This window comes from Phyllobates terribilis, unplaced genomic scaffold (genome assembly GCF_046119375.1).
Source record: "Phyllobates terribilis strain yellow unplaced genomic scaffold, ASM4611937v1 Scaffold_12__6_contigs__length_324123572, whole genome shotgun sequence".
Taxonomy (NCBI): domain Eukaryota; kingdom Metazoa; phylum Chordata; class Amphibia; order Anura; family Dendrobatidae; genus Phyllobates; species Phyllobates terribilis.
Window position 1 is genome coordinate 319,467,280 of NW_027362772.1, and position 24,517 is coordinate 319,491,796.

Below are 24,517 nucleotides of genomic sequence, written 5' to 3' on the forward strand. Positions count from 1 at the left end.
CATCAGTATCTGGTGACCGTCCGTCGCCTCCATCATCAGTATCTGGTGACTGCCCGTCTCCTCCATTATCAGTATCTGGTGACTGCCTGTCTCCTCCATCATCAGTATCTGGTGACTGCCCGTATCCTCCATCATCAGTATCTGGTGACTGCCCATCGCCTCCATCATCAGTATCTGGTGACCGCCCGTCACCTCCATTATCAGTATCTGGTGACCTCCCGTCACCTCCATCATCAGTATCTGGTGACTGCCCGTCTCCTCCATTATCAGTATCTGGTGACCGCCTGTCTCCTCCATTATCAGTATCTGGTGACTGCCCGTCTCCTCCATTTTCAGTATCTGGTGACCGCCTGTCACCTCCATCATCAGTATCTGGTGACCGTCCGTCGCCTCCATCATCAGTATCTGGTGACTGCCCGTCTCCTCCATTATCAGTATCTGGTGACTGCCCGTCTCCTCCATTATCAGTATCTGGTGACTGCCCGTATCCTCCATCATCAGTATCTGGTGACCGTCCGTCGCCTCCATCATCAGTATCTGGTGACCTCCCGTCACCTCCATCATCAGTATCTGGTGACCGCTCGTCGTCTCCATCATCAGTATCTGGTGACCGCCCGTCACCTCCATCATCAGTATCTGGTAACCTCCCGTCACCTCCACCATCAGTATCTGGTGACCGCCCGTCGCCTCCATCATCAGTATCTGGTGAGTGTCCGTCGCCTCCATCATCAGTATCTGGTGACCGCCCGTCACCTCCATCATCAGTATCTGGTGACCGTCCGTCGCCTCCATCATCAGTATCTGGTGACTGCCCGTCTCCTCCATCATCAGTATCTGGTGACCGCTCGTCGTCTCCATCATCAGTATCTGGTGACCGCCCGTCACCTCCATCATCAGTATCTGGTAACCTCCCGTCACCTCCACCATCAGTATCTGGTGACCGCCCGTCTCCTCCATTATCAGTATCTGGTGAGTGTCCGTCGCCTCCATCATCAGTATCTGGTGACCGCCCGTCACCTCCATCATCAGTATCTGGTGACCGTCCGTCGCCTCCATCATCAGTATCTGGTGACTGCCCGTCTCCTCCATTATCAGTATCTGGTGACTGCCCGTCTCCTCCATTATCAGTATCTGGTGACTGCCCGTATCCTCCATCATCAGTATCTGGTGACTGCCCATCGCCTCCATCATCAGTATCTGGTGACCGCCCGTCACCTCCATTATCAGTATCTGGTGACCTCCCGTCACCTCCATCATCAGTATCTGGTGACTGCCCGTCTCCTCCATTATCAGTATCTGGTGACCGCCCGTCTCCTACATCATCAGTATCTGGTGACTGCCTGTCTCCTCCATTATCAGTATCTGGTGAGTGTCCGTCTCCTCCATCATCAGTATCTGGTGACCGCTCGTCGTCTCCATCATCAGTATCTGGTGACCGCCCGTCACCTCCATCATCAGTATCTGGTAACCTCCCGTCACCTCCACCATCAGTGTCTGGTGACCGCCCGTCGCCTCCATCATCAGTATCTGGTGAGTGTCCGTCGCCTCCATCATCAGTATCTGGTGACCGCCCGTCACCTCCATCATCAGTATCTGGTGACCGCCTGTCGCCTCCATTATCAGTATATGGTGACTGTCTGTCTCCTCCATCATCAGTATCTGGTGACTGCCTGTCTCCTCCATCATCAGTATCTGGTGACCGCCCGTCTCCTCCATTATCAGTATCTGGTGAGTGTCCGTCGCCTCCATCATCAGTATCTGGTGACCGCCCGTCACCTCCATCATCAGTATCTGGTGACCGTCCGTCGCCTCCATCATCAGTATCTGGTGACCGCCCGTCGCCTCCATCATCAGTATCTGGTGACCGTCCGTCGCCTCCATCATCAGTATCTGGTGACCGCCCGTCTCCTCCATTATCAGTATCTGGTGACTGCCTGTCTCCTCCATCATCAGTATCTGGTGACTGCCCGTATCCTCCATCATCAGTATCTGGTGACTGCCCATCGCCTCCATCATCAGTATCTGGTGACCGCCCGTCACCTCCATTATCAGTATCTGGTGACCTCCCGTCACCTTCATCATCAGTATCTGGTGACTGCCCGTCTCCTCCATTATCAGTATCTGGTGACCGCCTGTCTCCTCAATTATCAGTATCTGGTGACTGCCCGTCTCCTCCATTTTCAGTATCTGGTGACCGCCTGTCACCTCCATCATCAGTATCTGGTGATCGTCCGTCGCCTCCATCATCAGTATCTGGTGACTGCCCGTCTCCTCCATTATCAGTATCTGGTGACTGCCCGTCTCCTCCATTATCAGTATCTGGTGACTGCCCGTATCCTCCATCATCAGTATCTGGTGACCGTCCGTCGCCTCCATCATCAGTATCTGGTGACCTCCCGTCACCTCCATCATCAGTATCTGGTGACCGCTCGTCGTCTCCATCATCAGTATCTGGTGACCGCCCGTCACCTCCATCATCAGTATCTGGTAACCTACCGTCACCTCCACCATCAGTATCTGGTGACCGCCCGTCGCCTCCATCATCAGTATCTGGTGAGTGTCCGTCGCCTCCATCATCAGTATCTGGTGACCGCCCGTCACCTCCATCATCAGTATCTGGTGACCGTCCGTCGCCTCCATCATCAGTATCTGGTGACTGCCCGTCTCCTCCATCATCAGTATCTGGTGACCGCTCGTCGTCTCCATCATCAGTATCTGGTGACCGCCCGTCACCTCCATCATCAGTATCTGGTAACCTCCCGTCACCTCCACCATCAGTATCTGGTGACCGCCCGTCTCCTCCATTATCAGTATCTGGTGAGTGTCCGTCGCCTCCATCATCAGTATCTGGTGACCGCCCGTCACCTCCATCATCAGTATCTGGTGACCGTCCGTCGCCTCCATCATCAGTATCTGGTGACTGCCCGTCTCCTCCATTATCAGTATCTGGTGACTGCCCGTCTCCTCCATTATCAGTATCTGGTGACTGCCCGTATCCTCCATCATCAGTATCTGGTGACTGCCCATCGCCTCCATCATCAGTATCTGGTGACCGCCCGTCACCTCCATTATCAGTATCTGGTGACCTCCCGTCACCTCCATCATCAGTATCTGGTGACTGCCCGTCTCCTCCATTATCAGTATCTGGTGACCGCCCGTCTCCTCCATCATCAGTATCTGGTGACTGCCTGTCTCCTCCATTATCAGTATCTGGTGAGTGTCCGTCTCCTCCATCATCAGTATCTGGTGACCGCTCGTCGTCTCCATCATCAGTATCTGGTAACCTCCCGTCACCTCCACCATCAGTGTCTGGTGACCGCCCGTCGCCTCCATCATCAGTATCTGGTGACCGCCCGTCACCTCCATCATCAGTATCTGGTGACCGTCCGTCGCCTCCATCATCAGTATCTGGTGACTGCCCGTCTCCTCCATCATCAGTATCTGGTGACCGCTCGTCGTCTCCATCATCAGTATCTGGTGACCGCCCGTCACCTCCATCATCAGTATCTGGTAACCTCCCGTCACCTCCACCATCAGTATCTGTTGACCGCCCGTCTCCTCCATTATCAGTATCTGGTGAGTGTCCGTCGCCTCCATCATCAGTATCTGGTGACCGCCCGTCACCTCCATCATCAGTATCTGGTGACCGTCCGTCGCCTCCATCATCAGTATCTGGTGACTGCCCGTCTCCTCCATTATCAGTATCTGGTGACTGCCCGTCTCCTCCATTATCAGTATCTGGTGACTGCCCGTATCCTCCATCATCAGTATCTGGTGACTGCCCATCGCCTCCATCATCAGTATCTGGTGACCGCCCGTCACCTCCATTATCAGTATCTGGTGACCTCCCGTCACCTCCATCATCAGTATCTGGTGACTGCCCGTCTCCTCCATTATCAGTATCTGGTGACCGCCCGTCTCCTCCATCATCAGTATCTGGTGAGTGTCCGTCGCCTCCATCATCAGTATCTGGTGACCGTCCGTCGCCTCCATCATCAGTATCTGGTGACTGCCCGTCTCCTCCATTATCAGTATCTGGTGACTGCCCGTCTCCTCCATTATCAGTATCTGGTGACTGCCCGTATCCTCCATCATCAGTATCTGGTGACTGCCTGTCTCCTCCATTATCAGTATCTGGTGAGTGTCCGTCTCCTCCATCATCAGTATCTGGTGAGTGTCCGTCGCCTCCATCATCAGTATCTGGTGACCGTCCGTCGCCTCCATCATCAGTATCTGGTGACTGCCCGTCTCCTCCATTATCAGTATCTGGTGACTGCCCGTCTCCTCCATTATCAGTATCTGGTGACTGCCCGTATCCTCCATCATCAGTATCTGGTGACTGCCCATCGCCTCCATCATCAGTATCTGGTGACCGCCCGTCACCTCCATTATCAGTATCTGGTGACCTCCCGTCACCTCCATCATCAGTATCTGGTGACTGCCCGTCTCCTCCATCATCAGTATCTGGTGACTGCCCGTGTCCTTCATTATCAGTATCTGGTGACTGCCCGTCTCCTCCATCATCAGTATCTGGTGACTGCCCGTCTCCTCCATCATCAGTATCTGGTGACTGCCTGTCTCCTCCATTATCAGTATCTGGTGACTGCCCGTGTCCTCCATTATCAGTATCTGGTGAGTGTCCGTCTCCTCCATCATCAGTATCTGGTGACCGCCCGTCGCCTCCATCATCATCTACAGTACAGACCAAAAGTTTGGACACACCTTCTCATTTAAAGATTTTTCTGAATTTACATGACTATGAAAATTGTACATTCACACTGAAGGCATCAAAACTATGAATTACCACATGTGGAATTATATACTTAACAAAAAAGTGTGAAACAACTGAAAATATGTCTTATATTCTAGGGTCTTCACAGTAGCCACCTTTTGCTTTGATGACTGCTTTGCACACTCTTGGCATTCTCTTGATGAGCTTCAGAAGGTAGTCACCGGAAATGGTCTTCACTTCACAGGTGTGCCCTGTCAGGTTTAATGAGTGGGATTTCTTGCCTTATAAATGGGGTTGGGACCATCAGTTGTGTTGTGCAGACGTCTGGTGGATACACAGCTGATAGTCCTACTGAATAGACTGTTAGAATTTGTATTATGGCAAGAAAAAACCAGCTAAGTAAAGAAAAACGAGTGGCCATCATTACTTTAAGAAATGAAGGTCAGTCAGTCTGAAAAATTGGGCAAACTTTGAAAGTGTCCCCAAGTGCAGTTGCAAAAACCATCAAGAGCTACAAAGAAACTGGCTCACATGAGGACCGCCCCAGGAAAGGAAGACCAAGAGTCACCTTTGCTTCTGAGGATAAGTTTATCCGAGTCACCAGCCTCAGAAATCGCAGGTTAACAGCAGCTCAGATTAGAGACCAGGTCAATGCCACACAGAGTTCTAGCAGCAGACATATCTCTTCAACAACTGTTAAGAGGAGACTTTGTGCAGCAGCCTTCATGGTAAAATAGCTGCTAGGAAACCACTGCTAAGGACAGGCAACAAGCAGAAGAGACTTGTTTGGGCTAAAGAACACAAGGAATGGACATTAGACCAGTGGAAATCTGTGCTTTGGTCTGATGAGTCCAAATTTGAGATCTTTGGTTCCAACCACCGTGTCTTTGTGCGACGCAGAAAAGGTGAACGGATGGACCCTACATGCCTGGTTCCCACCGTGAAGCATGGAGGAGGAGGTGTGATGGTGTGGGGGGCTTTGCTGGTGACACTGTTGGGGATTTATTCAAAATTGAAGGCATACTGAACCAGCATGGCTACCACAGTGTAACATACCTGGCGGCGTCCTTGTATGGTGGTCCATCTCCCACTGTGCAAGAGGGCGCACTTGATCTCCTGTCCAGAATGTCTCTCTGGCTTCCCTCCATGCTGTCTGTTTGTGTCTGTTTCTGCTGCTTAAGGGCGGCGCCCGATCACTTCCTGCCTTTTGTACCTGCTGTGGGTCACACCCCTTGTGCGTCCTCAGCCTATTGCTGTCTGTCACTTGGTATATAGCTCAGCAGCTCCCTTCTATCCCTGCCTGAGCATAGTGTTTCCTTCAGTGTGTGCTTGCACTCTGAAGGTGCCAGGTCCCGTCTCTTGTCTCCTGCTTTTTGTATCAGTTCCCGTGTCTGAACTGAGTCCTGTATGTCTCCTGCTTTTTGTATCAGTTTCCGTGTCTGAACTGAGTCCTGTATGTCTCCTGCTTTGCGGTATCAGCTCCCGTGTCTGAACTGACTCCTTTCTGTGTTCTCTTGTCTGTCCTGTCTGAACACGCTCCTAGCCTGTTCCTCTCGCCTTCTAGTGGCCGATTTCCTAGACCCGCTCCTGTGTCTGGTCTGTCCTGTCTGAACACGCTCCTTGCCTGTTCGTTCCGCCTCTCTGGGGGCCGTATTCCCAGACCCGCTCCTGTATCCCTCTGCAGTGTCGGTCTCCTCCGTACACTCAGTTCCAGTCTGAACTCTCTCCTGTCCTTTACCTGTTTTGCCTCTATGTCCGTTCCCTTCCTTTTTCTGCAGAGTCTGAACTCGTACCTAACTCCTGCTTGTTGTCTCTGCAAGTACTGTGTGAGTATCTGGCTCTGTCTTTCCCTTCCTGTCTGTTCCGTGTGAACAGAGCCCTGTCCTCCCTGCTCAGCCTTGTCTGCACTCTAGCTGTGCTTGCCTGTAACCCTCTGCCTGTATTGTTCCTGAGTCCCGGTGTGTACTGGGTCCTATCCCGCCTGTGTTCCTACCTGCTAGTGCCTCCCTGTCTGCACTCTAGCTGTGCTTGCCTTTACCCCCCTGCCTGCATACCCGCCTGCCTGCATACCAGTCGTGCCTGCCTATACCCTCCAGTCTGTGTGCCAGCCTACCAGCCTGTTCCTGTATTTCCCTGTGTGGGTCAACAGCCGTGTCCGGGGTCTGTCCTGGAGTAGCACCTGGTCCCTCTGCTCGGTTCCTCCTTGGTGCACTGGCGTCGTATGCCGTCGTGCGACCCTGGTCGGATCGGGTGAATACTTAGTCACGCCCCTCCAGGCATTCACTCTCCGGCACGGTCCAGTGGAATCACTACCAATCACACGCACACGCCGCTTAGCCCGGGCGTGTGCATAACAGCATGCTCAGGCCATGGTTCCCGTTGAGCCCCACGGCCTTCGCTCTTTGAGAAGTTTTTCCAGCGAATACATGCATTAAAATAAAATAAATAAATTTTTTTTCCCCCTTTAGCTGAGTTCCAGGCGAATTACGCACCCGTCCAGATGGATCTATCAGCCCTCGTTCCTGCGGATCCGCTACGTTACTATGGGGATCCAAGACAGTGTCGTGCATTTGTGGAGCAATGCATGCTACACTTTAAGGCCTACCCTCTCTATTTTCCTTCCGATTGGGCTAAAGTGGCCTTTATGATTGACTACCTAGCGGGTGATGCCTTGAAATGGGTCACCCCCCTATGGGAAGCATGGGATCCTGTCATCCTTGACCTGCAGGCCTTCCTGGTGGCCTTTCGTATGGTCTTCGAGGACCCTAACTCTGAAGCCCCTGCTGAAGCTTCACTTCCCAATATCCCGGAGCAGCCCCGACGGGTAATGTGTGTGGGTAGCGCAATAGTCTTCCAGCCCAATGAGACTACTGCCCACCCAGAATCCTCACAGGGTGACTACGCTTTCCGGAATACTTCTCTCAACCTCAAGAGGCAGTCCAGACGTGCTAGACGTAGAGGCAAGCCGTCACGCCAGGGTCTGTCCTCCCTGAGTCCTCCTGACCCCAACCTTGAAGTCCCTACTGAAGCTTCATCTCCCTGTATCCCGGAGAAACCCCAATGGGTAATGTGCGTGGGTAGTGCACCAGTTCTCCTGGCCGAAGAGACTTCTGCCCATCCAGACTCCACACAGGAGAACTTCCTGCACCCGGCATCAGATGCTTCTTTCTCTTTAACCGGTGTGCATGTCCAAGGATGCTCCAAAGCTGTGGTTACCTCAGAGTCTGTGCACCTCTACTACCTGGCGGAGGATCCCCTGTTGCCTCCTGAACCCTCCGGGATACCACTCGATGACAAATGGAGAGAGACTTCTCTACACCCGGTACTCAATACTTTGTCCGCTTCGTCCTGTGAGCCTGACAATGGGTACCCCAAAGTGGTAGTTACCTCCGAGTCTCTACACCCCTCCGACCAGGCGGAGGATCTCCAGTTGTCTCCTGAACCCTTCGGGGTGCTACCTGGTAGCGAAAGGACAGAGACTCTCCTATACTCTGTACCTGATACCTCGCTCGCTTCGTCCAGTGAGTCCAACTTAGTGTACTCCGAAGCAGAGGTTACTCCTGAGTCTCTACACCCCTCCGACCAGGCGGAGGACCTCCAGTTGTGTTCAGAATCCTTCGGGGTGCCACCTGGTGGTGAATGGACAGAGACTTTCCTATATCCTGGATCTGATACCTCGCTTGCTTCGTCCAGTGAGTCCGACCTAGTGTACTCTGAAGCAGAGGTTACCCGTGAGTCTCTACACCCCTCTGACCAGGCGGAGGACCGCCAGCTGTCTCCAGAACCCTTCGGGGTTCCACCTGGTGGTGAATGGACAGAGACTTTCCTATACTCGGTACCCGATACCTCGCCTGCTTCCTCCAGTGAGTCCGACCTAGTGTACTCTGAAGCAGAGGTTACCCGTGAGTCTCTACACCCCTCTGACCAGGCGGAGGACCGCCAGCTGTCTCCAGAACCCTTCGGGGTGCCACCTGGTGGTGAATGGACAGAGACTTTCCTATACTCGGTACCCGATACCTCGCCTGCTTCCTCCAGTGAGTCCGACCTAGTGTACTCTGAAGCAGTTGTTTTCTCTGAGCCTCTGCACTCTTCTGACCCGGCGGAGGACCTCCAGTTGTTTCCTGAATCCTCCGGGATACCACCAGATAACAAAGAGACAGTGACTTTTCCTCATTATGTACGTGATAACCCGTCTATTTCTTCCTGTGAGCTTGACAAGATGTACCTCGAAGCAGAGATTACCCTTAAGTCTCTGTCCCCCTCCAACCCAGTGAACGACTGGCCCTCGAATTCCCTGCGGAAGATTCTGGCAGGCCTGAAGAAGAGGGGGCGTAAGGGGGGGGGTACTGTAACATACCTGGCGGCGTCCTTGCATAGTGGTCCATCTCCCACTGTGCAAGAGCGCGCACTTGATCTCCTGTCCAGAATGTCTCTCTGGCTTCCCTCCATGCTGTCTGTTTGTGTCTGTTTCTGCTGCTTAAGGGCGGCGCCCGATCACTTCCTGCCTTTTGTACCTGCTGTGGGTCACACCCCTTGTGCGTCCTCAGCCTATTGCTGTCTGTCACTTGGTATATAGCTCAGCAGCTCCCTTCTATCCCTGCCTGAGCATAGTGTTTCCTTCAGTGTGTGCTTGCACTCTGAAGGTGCCAGGTCCCGTCTCTTGTCTCCTGCTTTTTGTATCAGTTCCCGTGTCTGAACTGAGTCCTGTATGTCTCCTGCTTTTTGTATCAGTTCCCGTGTCTGAACTGAGTCCTGTATGTCTCCTGCTTTGCGGTATCAGCTCCCGTGTCTGAACTGACTCCTTTCTGTGTTCTCTTGTCTGTCCTGTCTGAACACGCTCCTAGCCTGTTCCTCTCGCCTTCTAGTGGCCGATTTCCTAGACCCGCTCCTGTGTCTGGTCTGTCCTGTCTGAACACGCTCCTTGCCTGTTCGTTCCGCCTCTCTGGGGGCCGTATTCCCAGACCCGCTCCTGTATCCCTCTGCAGTGTCGGTCTCCTCCGTACACTCAGTTCCAGTCTGAACTCTCTCCTGTCCTTTACCTGTTTTGCCTCTATGTCCGTTCCCTTCCTTTTTCTGCAGAGTCTGAACTCGTACCTAACTCCTGCTTGTTGTCTCTGCAAGTACTGTGTGAGTATCTGGCTCTGTCTTTCCCTTCCTGTCTGTTCCGTGTGAACAGAGCCCTGTCCTCCCTGCTCAGCCTTGTCTGCACTCTAGCTGTGCTTGCCTGTAACCCTCTGCCTGTATTGTTCCTGAGTCCCGGTGTGTACTGGGTCCTATCCCGCCTGTGTTCCTGCCTGCTAGTGCCTCCCTGTCTGCACTCTAGCTGTGCTTGCCTTTACCCCCCTGCCTGCATACCCGCCTGCCTGCATACCCGCCTGCCTGCATACCAGTCTGTGTGCCAGCCTACCAGCCTGTTCCTGTATTCCCCTGTGTGGGTCAACAGCCGTGTCCGGGGTCTGTCCTGGAGTAGCACCTGGTCCCTCTGCTCGGTTCCTCCTTGGTGCACTGGCGTCGTATGCCGTCGTGCGACCCTGGTCGGATCGGGTGAATACTTAGTCACGCCCCTCCAGGCATTCACTCTCCGGCACGGTCCAGTGGAATCACTACCAATCACACGCACACGCCGCTTAGCCCGGGCGTGTGCATAACACACAGCATCTTGCAGCGGCATGCTATTCCATCCGGTTTGCGTTTAGTTGGACCATCATTTATTTTTCAACAGGACAATGACCCCAAACACCTCCAGGCTGTGTAAGGGCTATTTGACCAAGAAGGAGAGTGATGGGGGGCTACGCCAGATGACCTGGCCTCCACAGTCACCAGACCTGAACCCAATCGAGATGGTTTGGGGTGAGCTGGACCGCAGAGTGAAGGCAAAAGGGCCAACAAGTGCTAAGCATCTCTGGGAACTCCTTCAAGATTGTTGGAAGACCATTTCCGGTGACTACCTCTTGAAGCTCCTCAAGAGAATGCCAAGAGTGTGCAAAGCAGTCATCAAAGCAAAAGGGGGCTACTGTGAAGACCCTAGAATATAAGACATATTTTCAGTTGTTTCACACTTTTTTGTTAAGTATATAATTCCACATGTGGTAATTCATAGTTTTGATGCCTTCAGTGTGAATGTACAATGTTCATAGTCAGGAAAATACAGAAAAATCTTTCAATGAGAAGGTGTGTCCAAACTTTTGGTCTGTACTGTATGTCTGTACCGCTCATGACCTCCCTTACTAATGTGGTGAGGCGCGTCCTGATCGCGGGGGAAGGCGGTTCTCATGGTGTCCGCATTACTCCTCCGCTCGGATTATTCCTGTGAGCGCTATGTTGGCTGTTGAGGTTGGATATGGCGGCGCCCCATGCCAGCTCCTGCCCGTCTGTGTGATATATTGTGGGAACGTCCTGCAGGCAGACAAGCGTGACGTCCGCCGTGTCCTGGGTGAACACACCGTGGTAATCGCTGTCCGGAGAGACAGCTGTGCACTGAGATCAGGACACGCAGAGACCTTGTCCCTCCATACAACAGACACGGCCATACTACTGAGATCCACCTGCCATAGACAGTGCCACTGCAGATCCTGGGGTAATAGGAGCGACCCGGTCATCCCACCCTTGTACCCGAGCTGCAGACACAGGGGCCCATCTGTCATCCCACCCTTGTACCCCAGCTGCAGACACCGGGGCCCATCTGCCATCCCATCCTTATACCCCAACTGCAGACACCGGGGCCCATCTCTGCCATCCCACCCTTGTAACCCAGCTGCAGACACCGGGGCCCATCTGCCATCCCACCCTTGTACCCCAGCTGCAGACACAGGGGCCGATCTGCCATCCCACCCTTGTACTCCAGTTGCAGACACAAGGACCCATCTGCCATCCCACCCTTGTACTCCAGTTGCAGACACAAGGACCCATCTGCCATCCCACCCTTGTAACCCAGCTGCAGACACAGGAGCCCATCTGCCATCCCACCCTTGCAACCCAGCTGCAGACACCGGGGCCCATCTGCCATCCCATCCTTGTACCCCAGCTGCAGACACAGGGGCCCATCTGCCATCCCACCCTTGTACCCCAGCTGCAGACACAGGGGACCGTCTGCCATCCCACCCTTGTACCCCAGCTGCAGACACCGGGGCCCATCTGCCATCCCACCCTTGTACCCCAGCTGCAGACACAGGGGCCCATCTGCCATCCCACCCTTGTACCCCAGCTGCAGACACAAGGGCCCATCTGCCATCACACCCTTGTTTCCCAGCTGCAGACACAGGGGACCGTCTGCCATCCCACCCTTGTACCCCAGCTGCAGACACCGGGGCCCATCTGCCATCCCACCCTTGAAACCAAGCTGCAGACACCGGGGCCCATCTGCCATCCCACCCTTGTATCCCAGCTGCAGACACAGAGGCCCATCTGCCATCCCACCCTTGTAACCCAGCTGCAGACACAGGGGACCGTCTGCCATCCCACCCTTGAAACCCAGCTGCAGACACCGGGGCCCATCTGCCATCCTATCCTTGTACCCCAGCTGCAGACACAGGGGCCCATCTGCCATCCCACCCTTGTAACCCAGCTGCAGACACAGGGGACCGTCTGCCATCCCACCCTTGTACCCCAGCTGCAGACACAGGGGACCGTCTGCCATCCCACCCTTGTACCCCAGCTGCAGACACCGGGGCCCATCTGCCATCCCACCCTTGTACCCCAGCTGCAGACACAGGGGCCCATCTGCCATCCCACCCTTGTAACCCAGCTGCAGACACAGGGGCCCATCTGCCATCCCACCCTTGTACCCCAGCTGCAGACACAGGGGCCCATCTGCCATCCCACCCTTTTACCCCAGCTGCAGACACAGGGGCCCATCAGGCTGGGCCACAGATGGCGACCATTTGTGTGTGACCCATGACCTTCATACATGACCTGACAGATCCTCACAGATGTGACGGCATGGAGGGGCAGAGCTGGGATCGGAGCGCTCACGGTGTTGTTCTATGTGACATGTGCGACCTGCAGATAAATATGGTTGTGGATTCACATCTGTTAGTGTTTGCTCTGAGAGTCGTTAATATGACGGATGAGAGTTGTGAAACTTCCATGACACTCCCCAGCCATAAGATCAAACGCGCTCACTGCTTGTGCTACATGCGTGTCAGGGGCTGGGGGGCGCACAGACTTGGTGAGCCAGCATCCCTCCGAGATTGTGTTATGGGAGGAAAGAGCAGCGACCCCATGTATAGTGACCCTGCCGGGGCCGCTGCCCGGCTGTCAGCCATGCCAGGCCACTGCAGCATGGACAACCCCAGGGTCCACCGACGAGCACCGGCTATAAGCCTGATGCACGAATACAGGCACCTGAGCAGAGGCGCATAGAGCCCAACAGAGGCGCGGACACCCCAGCAGAGGCGCGGACTCCACGGCAGAGGCGCATAGAGCCCAACAGAGGCGCGGACTCCCTGGCAGAGGCACGGACTCCCCGGCAGAGGCGCGGACTCCCCGGAAGAGGCGCATAGAGCCCAACAGAGGCGCGGACTCCCCGGCAGAAGCGCGGACACCCCGGCAGAGGCGCGGACATCCCGGCAGAGGCTCTGACACCCTGGCAGAGGCACGGACTCCCCGGCAGAGGCACGGACTCCCCGGCAGAGGCACGGACTCCCCGGCAGAGGCGCGGACACCCCGGCAGAGGATCCGACACCCCGGCAGAGGCACGGACTCCCCGGCAGAGGCGCGGACTCCCCGGCAGAGGCGCATAGAGCCCAACAGAGGCGTGGACTCCCCGGCAGAGGTGCGGACACCCCGGCAGAGGCTCTGACACCCCGGCAGAGGCACGGACTCCCCGGCAGAGGCTCCGACATCCCGGCAGAGGCGCGGACTCCCCGGCAGAGGCGCGGACACCCCGGCAGAGGATCCGACACCCCGGCAGAGGCACGGACTCCCCGGCAGAGGCGCGGACTCCCCGGCAGAGGCGCATAGAGCCCAACAGAGGCGTGGACTCCCCGGCAGAGGTGCGGACACCCCGGCAGAGGCTCTGACACCCCGGCAGAGGCACGGACTCCCCGGCAGAGGCTCCGACATCCCGGCAGAGGCGCGGACTCCCCGGCAGAGGCGCGGACACCCCGGCAGAGGATCCGACACCCCGGCAGAGGCTCCGACATCCCGGCAGAGGCGTGGACTCCCCGCAGAGGCACGGACACTCCGGCAGAGGCGCGGACACCCCGGCAGAGGCGCGGACACCCCGGCAGAGGATCCGACATCCCGGCAGAGGCGCGGACTCCCCGGCAGAGGATCCGACACCCCGGCAGAGGCTCCGACATCCCGGCAGAGGCGTGGACTCCCCACAGAGGAGCGGACCCCCCGGCAGAGGCGCGGACTCCACGGCAGAGGCGCGGACACCCCGGCAGAGGTGCGGACACCCTGGCAGAGGCGCAGACTCCATGGCAGAGGCGCGGATTCCACGGCAGAGGCTCTGACATTCTGGCAGAGGCTCAGACTCCCCGGCAGAGGCTCCGACACCCCGGCAGAGGCTCCGACATCCCGGCAGAGGCGCAGACTCCCCGCAGAGGTGCGGACACCCCGGCAGAGGCGCGGACACCCCGGCAGAGGCTCCGACATCCCGGCAGAGGAGCGGACTCCCCGGCAGAGGCGCGGACTCCCCAGCAGAGGCGCATAGAGCCCAACAGAGGCGCGGACTCCCCGGCAGAGGCGCGGACTCCCCGGCAGAGGCGCGGACACCCCGGCAGAGGCACGGACACCCCGGCAGAGGGTCCGACACCCCGGCAGAGGCGCGGACACCCTGGCAGAGGCGCGGACTCCCCGGCAGAGGCGCAGGCATCAGAACAGATAGCCACTATGGTTCGGAGGAGAACCCGGTGGACTCCTGATATATTTACATGAGGGCGGCTGTGTCATCACTTTGGAGGGTTCTGGTGACAGGACCCATGTCACACGGCTGCCCGTCCTCGGTGAGCGCTCTCATCTTTGCAGGGAGTGCAGCTCTGGAGATTTCTTTATGATGGCTTATATATAAGGAGTCCTCGTTTTCTTCCTCATATGGTCGGGCACAGAGGATGCCATGTATGGCAGAGCAGCCGGCACAGGTATTCGCACATCTCAGAGCATGGTGTTCTGACCTGAGATACATCCCGCAGGTATAGACAAGGTGCAAAGACAAATACCTGGAGGAGATAGAGACAAGCGGCTCCTAGCCAGAGAAGGTCATGGATTCTTAAACTTAACTCTCGCATTCTCAATGGTCTCAATTATCGCAATGATTTAATGTACATTTTTTGATACTTTTTTCGAATGTTCTACTTAATTTGCCAGCATACCATGGACATAAGGTTAATTTATGCATATTACTGAGCAATTATCCTCCGGAGGACTCACATTCACTAATGACCTTCCTGTTCTTTGTTGTCTCCACCCTATGTTCTCTTCTGTTTTCAGTCCATATGTGTATATATATATATGTCTATAGTAATGTTACCTATGATTAAGAACCCTTGTTTGGTTCGAAACGCGTAAGTTCTGCCTTCCATATGGCGTTTTTTTAATGGAACTAATAAAATGGACGTTTTAACTTTACATCTCTAGTGATGGATACAGAGAAGGTGCTGGCGCTTTTCTCATCTGCTTCCTGCTGATATTCTGTAGCGTACGTCAGGTTCAGGCGCACGTCAGGTTCAGGCGCACGTCAGGTTCAGGCGCACGTCAGATCCAGGCGCACGTCAGATCCAGGCGCACGTCAGGTTCATGCGCACGTCAGGTTCAGGCGCACGTTAGATTCAGGCGCACATCACGTTCAGGCGCACGTCAGGTTCAGGTGCACGTCAGATTCAGGCGCACGTCAGATTCAGGCGCACGTCAGGTTCAGGCGCACGTCAGATTCAGGCGCACGTCAGGTTCAGGCGCACGTCAGGTTCAGGCGCACGTCAGGTTCAGGCGCACGCAGGTTCAGGCGCACGCAGGTTCAGGCGCACGTCAGGTTCAGGCGCACGTCAGGTTCAGGCGCACGTCAGGTTCAGGCGCACGTCAGGTTCAGGCGCACGCAGGTTCAGGCGCACGTCAGATTCAGGCGCACGTCAGGTTCAGGCGCACGTCAGATTCAGGCGCACGTCAGATTCAGGCGCACGTCAGGTTCAGGCGCACGTCAGGTTCAGGCGCACGCAGGTTCAGGCGCACGTCAGATTCAGGCGCACGTCAGATTCAGGCGCACGTCAGGTTCAGGCGCACGTCAGGTTCAGGCGCACGTCAGATTCAGGCGTACGTCAGATTCAGGCGTACGTCAGGTTCAGGCGCACGTCAGGTTCAGGCGCACGCAGGTTCAGGCGCACGTCAGGTTCAGGCACACGCAGGTTCAGGCGCACGTCAGGTTCAGGCGCACGTCAGATTCAGGCGCACGCAGGTTCAGGCGCACGTCAGATTCAGGCGCACGTCAGATTCAGGCGCACGTCAGGTTCAGGCGCACGTCAGGTTCAGGCGCACGCAGGTTCAGGCGCACGTCAGGTTCAGGCGCACATCAGGTTCAGATTTTCTTTACTTCTCTCCAAAGGTGGACGGATCATGGGGCAAGTGGAGCCCCTATGGACAGTGCTCCCGGGTCTGCGGAGGGGGCGTGCAGCTGGCCAAACGAGAGTGCAACCATCCAGAGCCGTCCCATGGAGGAGCCTATTGTGAGGGTCTACGAGTGAAATACAGATCATGTTCTCTTAACCCCTGCCCTGACACAGGTAAGAGGTCACACCGGGGTAGAGCGCAGCGTATATCACATGTATGATGAGGATAGACCGGGGTAGAGCGCGGCGTATATCACATGTATGATGAGGACACACCGGGGTAGAGCGCAGCGTATATCACATGTATGATGAGGATACACCGGGGTAGAGCGCGGCGTATATCACATGTATGATGAGGACACACCGGGGTAGAGCGCAGCGTATATCACATGTATGATGAGGACACACCGGGGTAGAGCGCGGCGTATATCACATGTATGATGAGGACACACCGGGGTAGAGCGCAGCGTATATCACTTGTATGATGAGGTCACACCGGGGTAGAGCGCAGCGTATATCACATGTATGATGAGGACACACCGGGGTAGAGCGCGGCGTATATCACATGTATGATGAGGACACACCGGGGAAGAGCGCAGCGTATATCACATGTATGATGAGGTCACACCGGGGTAGAGCGCAGCGTATATCACATGTATGATGAGGACACACCGGGGCAGAGCGCAGCGTATATCACATGTATGATGAGGTCACACCGGGGTAGAGCGCAGCGTATATCACATGTATGATGAGGACACACCGGGGTAGAGCGCGGCGTATATCACATGTATGATGAGGACACACCGGGGAAGAGCGCAGCGTATATCACATGTATGATGAGGTCACACCGGGGTAGAGCGCGGCGTATATCACATGTATGATGAGGTCACACCGGGGAAGAGCGCAGCGTATATCACATGTATGATGAGGACACACCGGGGTAGAGCGCGGCGTATATCACATGTATGATGAGGACACACCGGGGTAGAGCGCAGCGTATATCACATGTATGATGAGGATACACCGGGGTAGAGCGCAGCGTATATCACATGTATGATGAGGACACACCGGGGTAGAGCGCAGCGTATAACTCATGTATGATGAGGACACACCGGGGAAGAGCGCGGCGTATATCACATGTATGATGAGGACACACCGGGGTAGAGCGCGGCGTATATCACATGTATGATGAGGACACACCGGGGTAGAGCGCGGCGTATATCACATGTATGATGAGGACACACCGGGGTAGAGCGCGGCGTATATCACATGTATGATGAGGACACACCGGGGTAGAGCGCGGCGTATATCACATGTATGATGAGGTCACACCGGGGAAGAGGGCAGCGTATATCACATGTATGATGAGGACACACCGGGGTAGAGGGCAGCGTATAACTCATGTATGATGAGGACACACCGGGGTAGAGCGCGGCGTATATCACATGTATGATGAGGACACACCGGGGTAGAGCGCGGCGTATAACTCATGTATGATGAGGACACACCGGGGTAGAGCGCGGCGTATATCACATGTATGATGAGGACACACCGGGGTAGAGAGCAGCGTATATCACATGTATGATGAGGACACACCGGGGTAGAGCGCGGCGTATATCACATGTATGATGAGGACACACCGGGGTAGAGCGCAGCGTATATCACATGTATGATGAGGACACACCGGGGTAGAGCGCAGCGTATATCACATGTATGATGAGGTCACACCGGGGAAGAGGGCAGCGTATATCACATGTATGATGAGGACACACCGGGGTAGAGGGCAGCGTATAACTCATGTATGATGAGGACACACCGGGGTAGAGCGCAGCGTATATCACATGTATGATGAGGACACACCGGGGTAGAGCGCGGCGTATAACTCATGTATGATGAGGACACACCGGGGTAGAGCGCGGCGTATATCACATGTATGATGAGGTCACACCGGGATAGAGCGCGGCGTATATCACATGTATGATGAGGACACACCGGGGTAGAGCGCGGCGTATATCACATGTATGATGAGGTCACACCGGGGTAGAGCGCGCCGTATATCACATGTATGATGAGGTCACACCGGGGTAGAGCGCAGCGTATATCACATGTATGATGAGGTCACACCGGGGTAGAGCGCGGCGTATATCACATGTATGATGAGGACACACCGGGGTAGAGCGCGGCGTATATCACATGTATGATGAGGTCACACCGGGGTAGAGCGCAGCGTATATCACATGTATGATGAGGTCACACCGGGGAAGAGCGCAGCGTATATCACATGTAGGATGAGGACACACCGGGGTAGAGCGCAGCGTACATCACATGTATGATGAGGACACACCGGGGTAGAGCGCAGCGTACATCACATGTATGATGAGGACACACCGGGGAAGAGCGCGGCGTATATCACATGTAGGATGAGGACACACCGGGGTAGAGCGCGGCGTATATCACATGTATGATGAGGACACACCGGGGTAGAGCGCGGCGTATATCACATGTATGATGAGGACACACCGGGGTAGAGCGCGGCGTATATCACATGTATGATGAGGACACACCGGGGAAGAGCGCGGCGTATATCACATGTATGATGAGGACACACCGGGGAAGAGCGCAGCGTATATCACATGTAGGATGAGGACACACCGGGGTAGAGCGCGGCGTATATCACATGTATGATGAGGACACACCGGGGTAGAGCGCGGCGTATATCACATGTATGATGAGGACACACCGGGGTAGAGCGCAGCGTATATCACATGTATGATGAGGACACACCGGGGTAGAGCGCAGCGTATATCACATGTATGATGAGGACACACCGGGGAAGAGCGCAGCGTATATCACATGTATGATGAGGACACACCGGGGTAGAGCGCAGCGTACATCACATGTATGATGAGGACACACCGGGGAAGAGCGCAGCGTATATCACATGTATGATGAGGACACACCGGGGTAGAGCGCAGCGTATATCACATGTATGATGAGGTCACACCGGGGAAGAGCGCAGCGTATATCACATGTATGATGAGGACACACCGGGGTAGAGCGCAGCGTATATCACATGTATGATGAGGATACACCGGGGTAGAGAGCAGCGTATATCACATGTATGATGAGGACACACCGGGGTAGAGCGCAGCGTATATCACATGTATGATGAGGACACACCGGGGTAGAGCGCAGCGTATATCACATGTATGATGAGGACACACCGGGGAAGAGCGCAGCGTACATCACTTGTATGATGAGGACACACCGGGGTAGAGCGCAGCGTACATCACTTGTATGATGAGGACACACCGGGGTAGAGCGCAGCGTACATCACATGTATGATGAGGACACACCGGGGTAGAGCGCAGCGTACATCACATGTATGATGAGGACACACCGGTGTAGAGCGCAGCGTACATCACATGTATGATGAGGACACACCGGTGTAGAGCGCAGCGTACATCACATGTATGATGAGGACACACCGGTGTAGAGCGCGGCGTATATCACTTGTATGATGAGGACACACCGGGGTAGAGCGCAGCGTATATCACATGTAGGATGAGGATACACCGGGGTAGAGAGCAGCGTATATCACATGTATGATGAGGACACACCGGTGTAGAGCGCAGCGTATATCACATGTATGATGAGGACACACCGGTGTAGAGCGCAGCGTATATCACATGTATGATGAGGACACACCGGTGTAGAGCGCAGCGTACATCACATGTATGATGAGGACACACCGGTGTAGAGCGCGGCGTATATCACTTGTATGATGAGGACACACCGGGGAAGAGCGCAGCGTATATCACATGTAGGATGAGGACACACCGGGGTAGAGCGCAGCGTATATCACATGTAGGATGAGGATACACCGGGGTAGAGAGCAGCGTATATCACATGTATGATGAGGACACACCGGTGTAGAGCGCAGCGTACATCACATGTATGATGAGGACACACCGGGGTAGAGCGCAGCGTACATCACATGTATGATGAGGACACACCGGTGTAGAGCGCAGCGTACATCACATGTATGATGAGGACACACCGGTGTAGAGCGCAGCGTACATCACATGTATGATGAGGACACACCGGGGTAGAGCGCGGCGTATATCACATGTATGATGAGGACACACCGGGGTAGAGCGCAGCGTACATCACATGTATGATGAGGACACACCGGGGTAGAGCGCAGCGTACATCACATGTATGATGAGGACACACCGGTGTAGAGCGCAGCGTACATCACATGTATGATGAGGACACACCGGGGTAGAGCGCAGCGTACATCACATGTATGATGAGGACACACCGGGGTAGAGCGCAGCGTATATCACATGTATGATGAGGACACACCGGGGTAGAGCGCAGCGTACATCACATGTATGATGAGGACACACCGGTGTAGAGCGCAGCGTATATCACATGTATGATGAGGACACACCGGGGTAGAGCGCAGCGTACATCACATGTATGATGAGGACACACCGGGGAAGAGCGCAGCGTATATCTCATGTATGATGAGGACACACCGGGGTAGAGCGCAGCGTATAACTCATGTATGATGAGGACACACCGGTGTAGAGCGCGGCGTATATCACTTGTATGATGAGGACACACCGGTGTAGAGCGCAGCGTATATCACATGTATGATGAGGACACACCGGGGTAGAGCGCAGCGTACATCACATGTATGATGAGGACACACCGGGGAAGAGCGCGGCGTATATCACATGTAGGATGAGGACACACCGGGGTAGAGCGCGGCGTATATCACATGTAGGATGAGGATACACCGGGGTAGAGCGCGGCGTATATCACATGTATGATGAGGATACACCGGGGTAGAGCGCAGCGTATATCACATGTATGATGAGGACACACCGGGGTAGAGAGCAGCGTATATCACATGTATGATGAGGACACACCGGGGTAGAGCGCGGCGTATATCACATGTATGATGAGGACACACCGGGGTAGAGCGCGGCGTATATCACATGTATGATGAGGACACACCGGGGTAGAGCGCAGCGTATATCACATGTATGATGAGGACACACCGGGGTAGAGCGCAGCGTACATCACATGTATGATGAGGACACACCGGGGTAGAGCGCAGCGTATATCACATGTATGATGAGGACACACCGGGGTAGAGCGCGGCGTATATCACATGTATGATGAGGACACACCGGGGTAGAGCGCGGCGTATATCACATGTATGATGAGGACACACCGGGGTAGAGCGCAGCGTATATCACATGTATGATGAGGACACACCGGGGTAGAGCGCAGCGTATATCACATGTATGATGAGGACACACCGGGGTAGAGCGCAGCGTATATCACATGTATGATGAGGACACACCGGGGTAGAGCGCAGCGTATATCACATGTATGATGAGGTCACACCGGGGTAGAGCGCGGCGTATATCACATGTATGATGAGGACACACCGGGGTAGAGCGCGGCGTATATCACATGTATGATGAGGACACACCGGGGTAGAGCGCGGCGTATATCACATGTATGATGAGGACACACCGGGGAAGAGCGCAGCGTATATCACATGTATGATGAGGACACACCGGGGTAGAGCGCAGCGTATAACTCATGTATGATGAGGACACACCGGGGTAGAGCGCGGCGTATATCACATGTATGATGAGGACACACCGGGGTAGAGCGCAGCGTATATCACATGTATGATGAGGACACACCGGGGTAGAGCGCAGCGTACATCACATGTATGATGAGGACACACCGGGGTAGAGCGCAGCGTATATCACATGTATGATGAGGACACACCGGGGTAGAGCGCGGCGTATATCACATGTATGATGAGGACACACCGGGGTAGAGCGCGGCGTATATCACATGTATGATGAGGACACACCGGGGTAGAGCGCAGCGTATATCACATGTATGATGAGGACACACCGGGGTAGAGCGCAGCGTACATCACATGTATGATGAGGTCACACCGGGGTAGAGCGCAGCGTATATCACATGTATGATGAGGACACACCGGGGTAGAGCGCAGCGTACATCACATGTATGATGAGGACACACCGGGGTAGAGCGCAGCAGATATCACATGTATGATGAGGACACACCGGGGTAGAGCGCAGCGTATATCACATGTATGATGAGGACACACCGGGGTAGAGCGCAGCGTATATCACATGTATGATGAGGATACACCGGGGTAGAGCGCAGCGTATATCACATGTATGATGAGGTCACACCGGGGAAGAGCGCAGCGTATATCACATGTATGATGAGGTCACACCGGGGTAGAGCGCGGCGTATATCACATGTATGATGAGGACACACCGGGGTAGAGCGCAGCGTATATCACATGTATGATGAGGACACACCGGGGTAGAGCGCGGCGTATATCACATGTATGATGAGGACACACCGGGGTAGAGCGCGGCGTATATCACATGTATGATGAGGATACAGCGGGGTAGAGCGCGGCGTATATCACATGTATGATGAGGATACAGCGGGGTAGAGCGCGGCGTATATCACATGTATGATGAGGACACACCGGGGAAGAGCGCGGCGTATATCACATGTATGATGAGGACACACCGGGGTAGAGCGCAGCGTACATCACATGTATGATGAGGACACACCGGGGTAGAGCGCAGCGTATATCACATGTATGATGAGGATACACCGGGGAAGAGCGCAGCGTATATCACATGTATGATGAGGACACACCGGGGTAGAGCGCAGCGTATATCACATGTATGATGAGGTCACACCGGGGTAGAGCGCAGCGTATATCACATGTATGATGAGGTCACACCGGTGTAGAGCGCAGCGTATATCACATGTATGATGATGATACACCGGGGTAGAGAGCAGCGTATATCACATGTATGATGAGGACACACCGGGGTAGAGCGCAGCATATATCACATGTATGATGAGGTCACACCGGGACAGAGCGCAGCGTATATCACATGTATGATGAGGTCACACCGGGGTAGAGCGCGGCGTATATCACATGTATGATGAGGACACAACGGGGTAGAGCGCGGCGTATATCACATGTATGATGAGGACACACCGGGGTAGAGCGCAGCATATATCACATGTATGATGAGGACACACCGGGGTAGAGCGCAGCATATATCACATGTATGATGAGGACACACCGGGGTAGAGCGCAGCGTATATCACATGTATGATGAGGACACACCGGGGTAGAGCGCAGCGTATATCACATGTATGATGAGGACACACCGGGGTAGAGCGCAGCGTATATCACATGTATGATGAGGATACACCGGGGTAGAGCGCGGCGTATATCACATGTATGATGAGGATACACCGGGGTAGAGAGCAGCGTATATCACATGTATGATGAGGACACACCGGGGTAGAGCGCGGCGTATATCACATGTATGATGAGGACACACCGGGGTAGAGCGCGGCGTATCTCACATGTATGATGAGGACACACCGGGGTAGAGCGCAGCGTATATCACATGTATGATGAGGATACACCGGGGTAGAGAGCAGCGTATATCACATGTATGATGAGGTCACACCGGGGTAGAGCGCGGCGTATATCACATGTATGATGAGGACACACCGGGGTAGAGCGCGGCGTATATCACATGTATGATGAGGACACACCGGGGTAGAGCGCAGCGTATATCACATGTATGATGAGGACACACCGGGGTAGAGCGCAGCGTATATCACATGTATGATGAGGATACACCGGGGTAGAGCGCAGCGTATATCACATGTATGATGAGGTCACACCGGGGTAGAGCGCGGCGTATATCACATGTATGATGAGGACACACCGGGGTAGAGCGCAGCGTATATCACATGTATGATGAGGATACACCGGGGTAGAGAGCAGCGTATATCACATGTATGATGAGGTCACACCGGGGTAGAGCGCGGCGTATATCACATGTATGATGAGGATACACCGGTGTAGAGCGCGGCGTATATCACATGTATGATGAGGATACACCGGTGTAGAGCGCGGCGTATATCACATGTATGATGAGGACACACCGGGGTAGAGCGCAGCGTATATCACATGTATGATGAGGATACACCGGGGTAGAGAGCAGCGTATATCACATGTATGATGAGGTCACACCGGGGTAGAGCGCGGCGTATATCACATGTATGATGAGGACACACCGGGGTAGAGCGCGGTGTATATCACATGTATGATGAGGATACACCG

General features: G+C 54.8%; 1 protein-coding gene across 1 annotated transcript in view; it reads left to right on the plus strand.

The window, feature by feature from the left end:
• The window catches only part of ADAMTS15 (ADAM metallopeptidase with thrombospondin type 1 motif 15), a 158,540-nt gene that overhangs the window by 115,408 nt on the left and 18,615 nt on the right, over positions 1-24,517 (plus strand). The window contains exon 5 of the mRNA XM_073657475.1: positions 16,272-16,449. Within this exon, the coding sequence (XP_073513576.1) occupies positions 16,272-16,449 (178 nt within the window). The remainder of the gene's footprint in view (positions 1-16,271; positions 16,450-24,517) is intronic.